We start from the raw sequence: 11,980 nt of genomic DNA, 5'->3' as shown, positions 1-11,980 counted from the left end.
TCTGGGCCCAGGAGTCCATGCCAGTGTCTGTCCCTGTCTCTCCTCTGTCCTGCTGGCTGCCCAGTTGCCCTCTCTGGGCTTGGTCAGGGCTTTGTGTCTCCTGGTTTCCCTCTGCACAGAGAGTCTGTATCGGGGGAGAGTCGGTGTAGTTCTGCCCAGACCCGTCTGTCACTGGTTTGGATTTGTGCGTCCCAGTCACTCCGCGACTGGGGTTTCCTGACAGGGTCTAGCAGCTTGAGCATTGTTCACTTTGCCCAGGGAGCAAACTGCCCTGCCCCTGGAGTCAGGGCTGCTGCCCTTGGGGACCCAGGCTGGAGGAATGGGCCATGCTTGCATTTGGGGTTAGCTGCTGACCCACTTGTGCTTTGTGGTGGGGGGCTGTGACAAGGTGCTGATTAGAAAGAGTGCAGAATCAGCCCCCTGCCACGCCAGCCCCATTATAAAGGGGCTGGCTGGAAAGAGCCTGCCCTAACTGGGGAATGAGAGCCAGCTGCCAGCCCAATCAGCCCAGGGATATAGAAGAGGCTGGGAAGAAGGCGGCGGGGTGGTGGGATGGAGGAGAGTGAGGGAGTGCAGGCAGGCAGGCAGAAAGCCCTTCCCCCCTGGGTTCAGACACAAGGAACCCAGAGCTGTATAAGCTGTATGGTGAGAAGCTGGTGGGAGCACAAACTTGTAAATAAAAGCACCAGTAGTTTCCGACCCAGAGGGTCTCAGAGTGACTTTATCTGAGCCTTGCAGAGGGAAGAGCCAGGAGGGCCAGCTGCGCTCGGTTACGGGGCAAAGCGGGCGTTTGCTGCACTGGCTGAGGTGGCAGCAGGAGTGTTCTGTTGTGGGTGTCAATGAGTAGGGGGAACTGGCAGGTCCTGCTTGGCTGCTGTTGGGGGTGAAGTTCCCATGTGCAGAGGGTTTGTCTGCAGCACTGCAGCTGGATCACAGCACTGAAGAGTTTTAGAAACAGTGTATTGGGAGGCTATGTTGCTAGTCGTTTCTTTCAGGCCTAGAAAACCTGAGAAGCGTTTTATTGCCATACTTTTACAGTCTGTCTGAAGTTCCCCTCATGTTATTCTGAAGCACGGGCCTGTATCATTTCAGACGTGTTCAGACTCGTGTTTCTGCAGTAACATTTTAGTTTGTTTTGGGGCTTTTTCTGAATACCCTTACATGTGTCTCCCAGAGCGACCTCCAGGGTCCTGGTACTGTGGGAGGGTTCTAGCAGGTGTATGTTTCTGTGGAGATACTCTTGTACAGAACATTTAAATCCAATACACCTAAAGAACGCCTCTCCTGGGTGGGTAGAGGCCTCTCCAACTTGCTCTCCCACCTAGTCTGGATGCTAGGAACAGCGCAGTCTTCCTCTTCCCAGAGCATAGAAATAAATTCAGCTCAGACCTTCTCCGTCGGCAAGGCTGGTCCTAGGGCTCCTCCCTCAGGATTGTTCAGCCCATTTCCCCAGTCCTCTCTGTGCAGAGGCAGAGTATCACCTCACCCTGCCTGCCTACCCCCTTTCGGGCAGGATGAAGTGCCATCCTGTTACATCTGGGCTCTGGGTACCTTTCATTACAAGATACAATACAAAGTCATGTCAGTGCTAAAAGAGCAGCATATTTGCCACTCTTGCCCCAACACAAACGCACTGAGCCCCAGGCAGCCAACATGGCCCACACCAGTCTCCCAGCCCCATTGCTCCAATAACCCACCCCCACCCCCTGCCCAAATGCTTGCTCACGCAGGGGCTGCCAGCTGACTCAGACTGTTCCAGACCAGGGGCAGCGAGTTCCAAAGTCAATAGCTTCACCCAGAGAATGCCCTGCCAGCAGCCCCCGCTCTTTCCTACGGAGGGGGCCCTGGCTTGGGCGCCACTGTGAGCGTGTGGACCAGGGGAAGAGGTGTCGCCCTGGTAGGAGGCTCCCAGGCCATTCCGGGCTTTAGAGAATGTGATTCATTTCAACAAAACACCTCCGACCAGCAGCTCACAACCGCACAGCTCTTGGCAATGGTGTGTCCTGTTTCACGAATTCCCATCTAGGTTGCACAGTCTCCTGCCTAGAGAGGACATGAATTTCTTATGGAAAAGACAAACTTTAAAACACAAAACCCCTTTGGTCTCTTTATTGGCCCAACGCGCAGGCCCTGACACAGGGTGCGCGTTCCAGCCAGTGCTTGGAGTCAGCAGTCATGTCTGATAAGACATGGGGCCTGGCACACCAGAGGGGGACCCTGACACCCATGCCAGAGCCTGATCACACAGGCCATAGGAGCCTCTCTCACTTCCTTAGTTTTCCTTAAAAGAACCTGGGTTGAGACACTGTTGAAGTGTCTATTAAGGAGACAGAACCCATGAATAGCAGCTGCCCTACAAATGTCTCCCCCATGGTGAGGCCCAAATTCACCTGGGCAGTTCTCCTGTCCTCTCTCTGCAGGAGCCCATCGGTCATGCAAAGGCTGCTGAGACTCACCGTGAGCAATGGTCTTCCTGAGCTCCAGCAGGCTGCGGAAGGATAGTGAGGCTACGTGAGGCTTCCCCCACCGTGCTGTGTCCTCCTCCACGTCCTCCTCAAACTTGATCCAGCGCGCTGTCTCCTTCCAGTGCATCTCCTGGTTCTTATCTATGACCAGCTCGTTCAGCTCCACAAACACCTGCCACCCGGGGTTAAAGCAAAAACATTCAACTCAACAGCAGCGGGGAACCTCCTCAGCAATACCGGCTCCACAAGCGATATCACCTTGTCCTCACCTCACTCCACCAGCTGAGCAGAGAACACTGGGCCAAAGGACTCTGCTAACTGGCCCAGGCGCAGGACACCTAAAGGAATGGGGAGCAATGGTGTCCTCTCTCACTCGTTAACGTACGAAAGGTTTGGTGTCAGAAGTGGTTAGAACAAATATCCCAGGGACAGCTGGCAGGAGTCCCCAGCAATGCACAACACCAGAGCATACCGCGCCCATTCTTTCACATATGCCACTCCAGAGCACACAGTGACCCTGGAGGGACGGTTCTACCCTGCAGCTCTCATTGTCTCTAGTGTGAAGATTTTGCCTCTCTCACCAATCACTGGCCAAGACAAGAGAGATTCCCCCCTGCCCAAGAGACCTCCCATCCTGTCACTGCTCTCAGCAGGGTGGTGCCATTACTGTGCTGCCAACTCCCCTGATTTTATTGCAATTATCAGGATATTTGATGTGTTTCTTAAAACCAGACCTTTTGAAGGGATATGATTTTTGTAAGAATCTCTGCTTTCATTTTAAAAAGTAAGTTTCTAGCCATCCTGGCTGTGGAGAAAAGATTGAAAATCTGAAGCCTAAGACCAGAAGGCAGAAAGCAAACAATCAGAACCCCACATTTACTACTTTTAAAATCTTGTTATTTCTAAGCCCATCTCCTGCTTTTGGGGGCCTGACGTGATTTGTGGCCACCCGGAGAGGGTGTGGCTTGTATACCTCATGAGGACGCCTGTCCAGCTTCTTTTTCTTCTTCTTCTTCTTGATAGATGGGGTTGACACCATCTTCCTGCTGGTTCTGGTGCTCTGGCTCCTAGATGGTTTCTTCACCAGATGCCGCCTCACACCAGGGTTATCTTCAAAGCGGTGGCCTGGAGACAAAGCAAGCAAGGAAAGATGGATGGTGTGTTTAGTGGAAATGTGCTGGCAGGCAGGCAAACACACAGGTGTCTCAGCAGCTCCTGCTAGCATTCCCATTGCAGCTGGAGCGCTCACACTCCAGCGAGGCAAGTTCTTGTAGCCCCCAGTATCTGGCTGTTTCTAACATTTGAGAACAATCACCCGCTGGGATGACGCTTTCCAAGCTGCACTCTGCTGAGCATGAATTTGTCAATATAAAGTCAAGTAAAATGGTTATCCCATTTCTGAGAAGGAGGTGAGTGACGAAATTCCACATGCACTTCCCAGGAGTAGCAAGGTCCTGGACCCTTCTGGGCCAGCTCCAGCACCACAGCATGGGGGAATGCAATGCTACAATCTGACAGGGAAACGGCCCTGAGTGAGAAGTGCCTTTGAATGCCCAGGGACTGCCAGGCACTAACAGTGGCTCCAGGAACAGCCTCGCAGGGAGACGATGCCTAGGGCTGGGTAAGAAGCCCTCAGTGGGAGAGTATTTTTGTGCTCCATTTTAATGTTCCTCTGCTCTCTGTGAGCAAGAGACAAACCTCACCCAGGAAAGGGGCTCTCCTGGCTGAGTCTGTGGGGTTTTTGCTGTAACATGGTGAGAATTAGGCCTGATTAGGCTCTGCTGGGAGAGTCTGAAGATCAGATTGTGTGTCCTTGCAGAGCTTGGGGTTCTTTTTTTAAAGCCGTTTCCGTCAATGCTCCACATGCAGGAAGGCCATGCTACGTGTGACTGTGGCTAACTCCGCCGTGTAGCATGGAGGGGAGAGATTCCTCAGCCACTGCCAGTGACACGTGGAAGTATCTATGGCTGCAGAAAACACTGGATGACATGTTGTGTTACATGATCATGCAGTGAAAAGCTGCAGTGTAATAATGCAAACACACAAGGGGCTAGAGTGAAGGCTGCACAATTAACTCTAGCAATCCCTGACTTCCAAGGGATCAGTCATGCAGCTTTCATGATCTCTTCCAGTTCTGACTTGCAGCGTCCAGCTGGCTGACTCAAAGACACCTGAACAGCAAGGCTGCATTACAGGTTGACCACTGCATGCTGTCAGTGCTAGCTGTTACATCTACTTCAGATCTGGCTCCTGCAGTGCTGGCAGCATTAGCAATACCAGAGAAAAGGGACAGCGGACATAAACCCCCATGCAACAGGCCTGAACAGCGACTGTCCTTCTGACTGCATTGGTGCTGTGACAACAGCGTGCTGTGGAGGGGTGAAGCTCCCCTGCGAGGCGGAGAAGCTGAAGCTTCCTTGGAGAACGCCGATGAAAGAGGGCAATGAAATTCTGGGCTTTGTTACAGGGTGATGAGCCGCAGTGAAAGGGGGATTAGGTTAGTCAGGGAGCCCTCCAGTCCACTGTTTCCCATTAGGTGGGGGTCTGTGGAGCCTCCCCAGGCCTGCCTGCAGGGGAAGCCAAGATCTGTTCCCCCTGAGAGGAACATCAGGGAAGGAGAGTCACCTTGCCTGGGGGGCTCCAAGTCTCTCAGGACAGCCCCGTCCTGCCTGGGATGAAGGGCAGCATCTGCGTGCTGTCCTCTTTCAGCTGGGCCTCAAGAACTTTGACCTTCAGAATGTGAAAAGCACCAGACTTCAAAGCAAAGCAATGCCCCCACTGGCGCTGCAGCACCTCAGCCACGGTTTGCGGCGCTATGCCCCTGTACCCACGGGAATGTGGGCCCCTTCCAGCCACGGGAAGGAGGTCTCCAGCGCCAGGACAGCCACACCACAGCCTCGCTCCTCGGGAATCTGGGTCACTACGTTAAAGATAGAATAGATCCATACTGAGCCTGTGGGGATTTTCCCCATTGGCTGCGCGGCTGATGTGAGTCCTGCTGACAGTTGGACTCCTCCATGTTCCATTACTGGAATATCAAATGGAAGCCAATAACTGCCCATCGACGCCAGCGAGCTGCTGCTGGTGTTCTGGGAGCTGCACTGCACGGGGGCCGCATGTTCTCTCTGCATTCATGTGCATGCACACAGATTTCACTATTTGTATGGTGTGTGTCCGGGACAGAACGGTGTGTCTTTGTGCATGACTGTGCTTTATGAATATGGATGTGATGTGAATGCATGTGAAAAGAAGCGTGTGGCTGGTATGTGAGTGCAATGAGCGTGTGTGATCTGTATGAGGTGAGGGCACAAGATGTGAATACACCTTTTAACACTATGTTCACGAGGCACATACCAAACTGACTTGTTGATGTATACATTTCTGCGCCTCCATCCTTGGAGAATTTGAGCGTCATTTAATCTCACAACACACCCGTGACGTAGGGAAAGGTTATTTATCCCCATGCTACAGGCAGGAGCGCCGCCAGCTTTTCTGCTGCCCTAGGCGGCAGAAGGTCCCGCCCCAAAATGCCACCGCCCCACAGAGGCGGCGGAAGGTCCCGCCACAGAAATACCGCCGCGGTCGCCGCCCCCCAAATTGCAGCGCCCTAGGCAACCGTCTAGGTCGCCTAATGGGTTGCGCCAACCCTGGCTACAGGTGGCAACAGGGGCCCAACAAGTCTGAGGTCACACAGTGAGTCTCCCAATGGGAAACCCCAATCCAATAGCAGGGGCAGCATTCTGCACTGGTCACCTGAGGAACAGCCCCAGGCATCATTCCCTTGAGGGGCTAGGATCCTGGAAAGCCACAGCGAGGCCCTGCCTGTGAAACTGAAGAGGCCAAGCCTCTCACTAACCCCTCTAGTGGCCTCTTGTAGTCGGTGAATACGAAGGGGCAGACGATGGAGCTTGGCAGGCTCTGCATGAGGGCGCTCAGGGCAGGTGAGCAATTCCCTATAAATACTGCCTGCTGGGATCTCTTTGGAAGAAAGCATTGGAACCTCTCAGACACCTCCACTACCTCTGCTAGGAGCGGTGGATCCCCTGGTCACCATGATGGAAGGCAGCTGACAGAGCTAAAGGACTTAGCATGCAAAGATGGGCCTACATCCTCCAAAAACAGCCACGGGTTTGGGTATCTCAGTAAGGGACCCAGCCTGAGGCACCTCAGGCCCCGTTTTTCAGAAGGGATCCCAGTGGCTTCAGTTGGAGTTCTGGGTGCTCCGCCCATCCACAAATCAAGCTCAAGGTATCTGAAGTTCAGCACCTAAAATCAGAGGTCACTGTTGTAACTCTGGCCCTTGTTCTGAGTCAGCAGCAGGAGACTATTGGCTAAGGCTTGTCTAAACAGAGGCCTACTGCGTGACAAGCCTGGTGTGCTCTAAGTCACTGTGTGAACCCTGCAACCACACACTAAAAGTTCTCTCGTGCAGGGTCTCTCAAACTTTTTCTTTCTGAGCCTCCCTCCCCCCCCACATGCTATAAAAACTCCATGGCCACCTGTTCCACAGTAACTGGTTTTCTGCATCTAAAAGCCATGGCTGGCGTTAAGGGGTAGCAAGCAGGGCAGTTGCCCAGGGCCCCGTGCCACAGGGGGCTCTGTGAAGCTAAGTTGCTCAGCCTTCTGCTTCAGCCCCAGGTGGTGGGGCTCAGGGGCCCAACACTTCACCCCCATGCAGTGGGACTTCGGCTTTCTGCCCTGGGCTCCAGCAAGTCTAACACTGGCCCTGCTTGGCAGACCCCCTGGAACCTGCTCGTGGCCCCCCAGGGGACCCCAGACCCCTGGTTGAGAACCACTGCTCTAGTGCACTGACGTCCTGCTGCTACAACCTATGGAACTTTAGTGTGCAGTAACAAGGTCCACGTGGCCAGTTAATGTGTGGCTTGCTAGTGCCCTGTAGGCTTTCATCCCGGCTTGCTGAGCACTGCATTTCTGTGTAGACTCGGCACAGTCGTCTGCCCCACCCTGGCCTAAAGCCAACCCGAGTGGAGTAAAAAGAAACATCTCAGGACACCAGAGACTGCGGTAGTTGCCTTATCACTACCTTTTTGTGATTGTGCCAGGAGCGAAGTGTGAGACAGGATGATAACTGGTGAGATAGAAGCTGGGAATGGGCGAGAGGGGATGGATCACTTGATGATTGCCTGTTCTATTCATTCCCTCTGAAGTACCTGGCATTGTCCACTGTCGGAAGACGGATACTGGGCTAGATGGACCATTGGTTTGACCCAGTATGGCCGTTCTCATGTTCAATTTCCAAACACAGTTTATTGATCAAAGGTCTAATGATTGGTACATGTCCCTCCCAAAGGAAGTCATCAAGAGTCTCCTCCACTAAGAGACTCAGCAGGTTCCCCCCAGCCTTCACCAGCCAAGGAGCACCTGTGCCGGACAGTCAAGCCATGGCCCAAAGCTCCCTAGCACCTCAAGAACCTTAGCTTACAGCTGACACAAAGATTGGGGAAGGGTAGATAATGCAGAGGACAGGTCAGTGATACAGAGTGATCTGGTGCACTTGGCGAGTGGGGTGCAAGCAAACAATACTTGTTTTAATATGGCTAAATATAAGTGTATCTATCTAGGAACAAAGACTGTAGGCCGCACTTACAGGAAGGGGGGAAACTTTATGCTGGCAAGCAGGGACTCTGAAAAAGGCATGTGGATAATCCGCAGAACATGATCCGTCAGTGTGACACTGTGTGACACTGTGGCCAAAAGCGCTAATGAAATTCTCCTGCTTATGGATCCAAGCATTACAAGTAGGAGCAGGGAGGTTATTTTACCTCTGTATTTGGCACTGGTGTGGCCACTGTGGAAATACTGTGCCCAGTTCTGGTGTCCACAATTCAAGGAGGATGTTGATATATTGGAGAGGGTTCAGAGAAGAACCTCGAGAATGATTAAAGGATTGGAAAACTTGCCTTATAGTGACAGACGCAAGGAGCTCAATATATTTAGCTTAACAAAGAGAAGGTTAAGGAGTGACTTGATCATCGCCAATAAGCACCTACACGAGGAACAAATATTTGATAATGGGCTCTTCAGTTTAGCAGAGAAAGATCTGACATGATCTAACGGCTGGAAGAAGCAGCTAGACAAATTCAGACAGGAAATAAGGTGTACATTTTTAGCTGTGAGAATAATTAACCCTTGGAATAATTTACCCAGCGTCGTGATGAATTCTCCATCACTGACTATTTTTAAATCAAGATTGGATTTTTAAAAAATTATGTTCTAGTTCAAAAGAAACTATTGTGGGGCAGGCCTCTGGCCTGTGTTATGCAGGAGGTCAGACTAGATGATCACAGTGGTCTAGCCTTGGAATCTACAAATCTAAGTGCATGTTGCTGGCTGAAACTCAAGCGAAAAAGACTGTTTGTTCTCCTCTTCCCTGAAACAACAGCTCCAGCGAAACCTGAGGGATGGCATCTGCAAAGTAACTAAAAACTCCTGACAGAAGCATCCCAATCTGTGACTGGACTGCGACCACCTAGCTTGACCATGCTGTGACTGGGATTTACCGAAGCCACAGTGAAGGTAAAGAAACCAGTCTTTGCTTCCTACACACCCCTAAGATAAGCTTTCAAAGAGACTGAGCGCTGAGTCAGTCCAACTCAGAAACCGCTGCTGGTAAAGACAAACCACCGAAGAAGGTGGGGGGAGACCAAACACACAAACCCAGGGAATGCCGGGGTCAAGTGTAAATCATCACATTTCAAAGAATGGAAGTAACAAAAAATGGGCCTGACAACTCACCAAGCACCTTGCTTTCCATTCCCAGCACCTTCGTTATTAGCAACAGTTTTACAGCAGCACCTCAAGGAGTCAGCCAAGGGCAAGACCCCAGCACATTGGGTGCTGCACAGACCATAGCAAGGCAGTCCCTGCCCCCCAGTATGTCCACTCCAAAGAGATGAGACGGACAGAGGGCGAGAGGAAGGAAGGAAGGGTTATCGCCGTTTTACACATGGGGATGGGGCAAGTTTCCCAGGCTCACACCAAGTGTCTGCAGCAGAGCCAGAAACTGAATCTCAAGCTACTGAGTCCTAGCCCAGGGCTTTAACCACAAGCCCATCTTGCCTCTTGTGAGCTCCTTGGGCCTGGGACAGCACCCAGGACAAGAGGGGGCCTTTGGGCAGCTACCACCATAAAACAGGAGTAGTAATACTGCTGGCTTCAGGCTGAACTGTAAAGCCACCTCCTAACAAAACCCACATACCAACACCCATGCAGCCTACCCTGCCCTGGGGAGAGACGGGCAACAGGAGCTAGGGCTGGGCTCTCTGATTTCTATATAATCGCTGGGAGGGCCTCCAAGACCAGGTGGGTGGATGGATAAGGGGATGACAAAAGGAGAGGAGAAAGAAACTGCTCCCAGCATATTCTCTCTCTCTCTCTCTCTCTCTCTCACACACACACACCTACCTCTCTCTTTCATGCCTCTTCTCATCTTTCTTCTTTCTCCAGTCACTGGACCTTGCCCAGCTGCCCAGCAGCAGGTTTCACACCCAGGGCCACACATACTACTGAATCCTTCCCCACTATCTTTAGTCTTTAGATCCCAGACCCCAGCTCAAATTCCTGCAAATAGCGTACATAACAGCCTGAGACTCTGCCCTAGGCTTTGCATATCCTGAGACCACCAGGCTACACCAGCTTGGTACCAAAGACAAATGACAAAATGTCGTTTCCACAATAAGTTCCAGTCCAGAGCTGCATCTTCCCTGGCTGTGGGGCAGACCACTCCGGATCTGCATCCAGGATTGCTCAGATAAGACAATGACAGAGAAATGCCTCAACACCACAGTGACTGGCCTACACAAATACCTGAGACACAACACAGACAGTGGGCAGCGTCTTCCAAGTGCTCAGACACAGGGGCACATAGAGGAAACAGTGGGAACTGTCTGGATGGGAGCTGTGTACCACAAACTCTAACTCAGGGGCGCCTATTCTGAGAGACAGAGCAATGGACAGACAGCACTCTGCATGTGTGAGTGAGAGAGAGAGAAAGAGAGAGAGCGCGCTCAGTTCAGGGCCCTGAGCCCTTCACTGCAGTGCAGGTCAGGTACTTACAGACAGGCTCCCCACCAGGGTAACCCAGCTGGTTTCTGATGGCCTCCCATAAATCATAATCTTCAAAAATGAGGGCAAACTCCTCCAAGTCTTCGTAGCCGACCGCGTTGTGGATGCAGCTGCCTATCCCCACCTCTGGGATGTCACCCCCTCCTGCCTCCTCTCCATCATGAATGGCCGTCATTGTGTCCTTGGCAAGGTCAGGGGTCAAGGCTCATGAGCTATGCACCACACTTGCAAGACCAGAGTTTGGTGTCGTTTATCTGAGTTCCAGAAGACAAGCTGCCCAGCAAGGTCCCTGCTCTGGATGATCTGTCAGGATTTTCGTAGCACCATGGAGACCACCATGCCCTCACTGTTTGGGTCCCCCTCGGCTGGGGGAAGGCATGTGATGCTGGTGGCAGCAGCCCTAGGGACTGATGAGCTCCTGGAAAGAAAGGTTCCACTAGGGGAGGTTTCCTGCGGGAAAGGCTGTAATGCAGGGCTTTCTCCACTCGCTCCCTGGGCCAAGGGGCTCTTCATCAGCAGAGGAGTTTCCTGCTGGAGGGCCAGAGACCCTGTGCATGTGAAGCACTCCCTGCTCCTCTCCCGCTCTCCCCCCTTTGGTGACTCGCTCCCTCCCTCTCCAGCCTGGAAAGCAGCCTATTGAATTCTCCATGTCCTCAGGCCCAGAGCATGCATTTCCATGACGTCTCTTCCATCTGCTCTCACATACGCACAGGGGCAGATCCCAGGACACAGGCTGCACCCAAAGGACCCCAGGTACCTCTCTAAACAACAGGAAACACAAGTCACAGGTCCCAGCTGGGCAACAATTATCCAATGATTCTGGGCTTGAGCTCCCTCAGAGTCACTTCAGCGGGGGTTTCTCCCTTTCTCAGATAGGACAGCTCCTCCCACATGGCTGCTGCACTACCGGCACTCTCCTGGCAAGCAAAGACACTGCTAGCTGGGAAAGTATGTCAAGAGGAGAGGGCTGGAACTAAGGGATGCATGGAGCCCTAAAATCAAGAGGGTAACAGGATGGAGGTGAAAAAAGGCACAGAGCCAAGGGGTGGGAGGTGAGGAAAGGCTTGGAGCTACATGAGGGAGTCCGAACTGAGGGCATAAGTAGAGCGGAAGGGGGGAGTCCGAGGCAGAGCAGCAGGGGGCTGCGGGTTGGGATTGAAGGACACTAGCGGAGCTGTGGGAAGGGGTAAGAGAGCCCAGGACTGCAGGGCAGGATAGAAGAGCATCAGCAGAGCGGAAGGGAGAAGCCCAGGGCTGGAATAGCAGGAAGGGTGCCGCAGGTAAGGATGGAGGCCTAATGGGGAAGAAGTGCTAGCTGAGGTCTCTTATTCCAGGACAGTAAGTGACTGTTAAGAGGGTGGTGCCTGCGAATGCAGTGAATGGTCTCCAGACAAAGCTGCAAGAAGTGTTTAGACTCGAGACTGTCTAAA

General features: G+C 52.6%; 1 protein-coding gene across 6 annotated transcripts in view; it reads right to left on the bottom strand.

Annotated features, from left to right (window-relative positions):
* SLC4A3 (solute carrier family 4 member 3) overlaps positions 1-11,980 on the bottom strand; it is a 70,230-nt gene that overhangs the window by 36,512 nt on the left and 21,738 nt on the right. For 5 of the 6 annotated variants that reach the window (XM_065561323.1, XM_065561322.1, XM_065561324.1 and 2 more), the window contains 2 exons: positions 3,439-3,590; positions 2,457-2,637 (listed from right to left, as the gene is read on the bottom strand). In XM_065561323.1, the coding sequence (XP_065417395.1) occupies positions 2,457-2,637; positions 3,439-3,590 (333 nt within the window). Of the gene's footprint in view, positions 1-2,456; positions 2,638-3,438; positions 3,591-5,090; positions 5,109-11,980 lie in introns of those variants that run through there. The other variant, XM_042842974.2, reaches the window with a different exon arrangement.

The sequence above is a fragment of the Chrysemys picta genome, chromosome 11, assembly GCF_011386835.1.
Source record: "Chrysemys picta bellii isolate R12L10 chromosome 11, ASM1138683v2, whole genome shotgun sequence".
Classification (NCBI taxonomy): domain Eukaryota; kingdom Metazoa; phylum Chordata; order Testudines; family Emydidae; genus Chrysemys; species Chrysemys picta.
The sequence above is the reverse complement of the archived record's forward strand: the minus strand, read 5'-3'. Positions and strand labels throughout refer to the sequence as shown.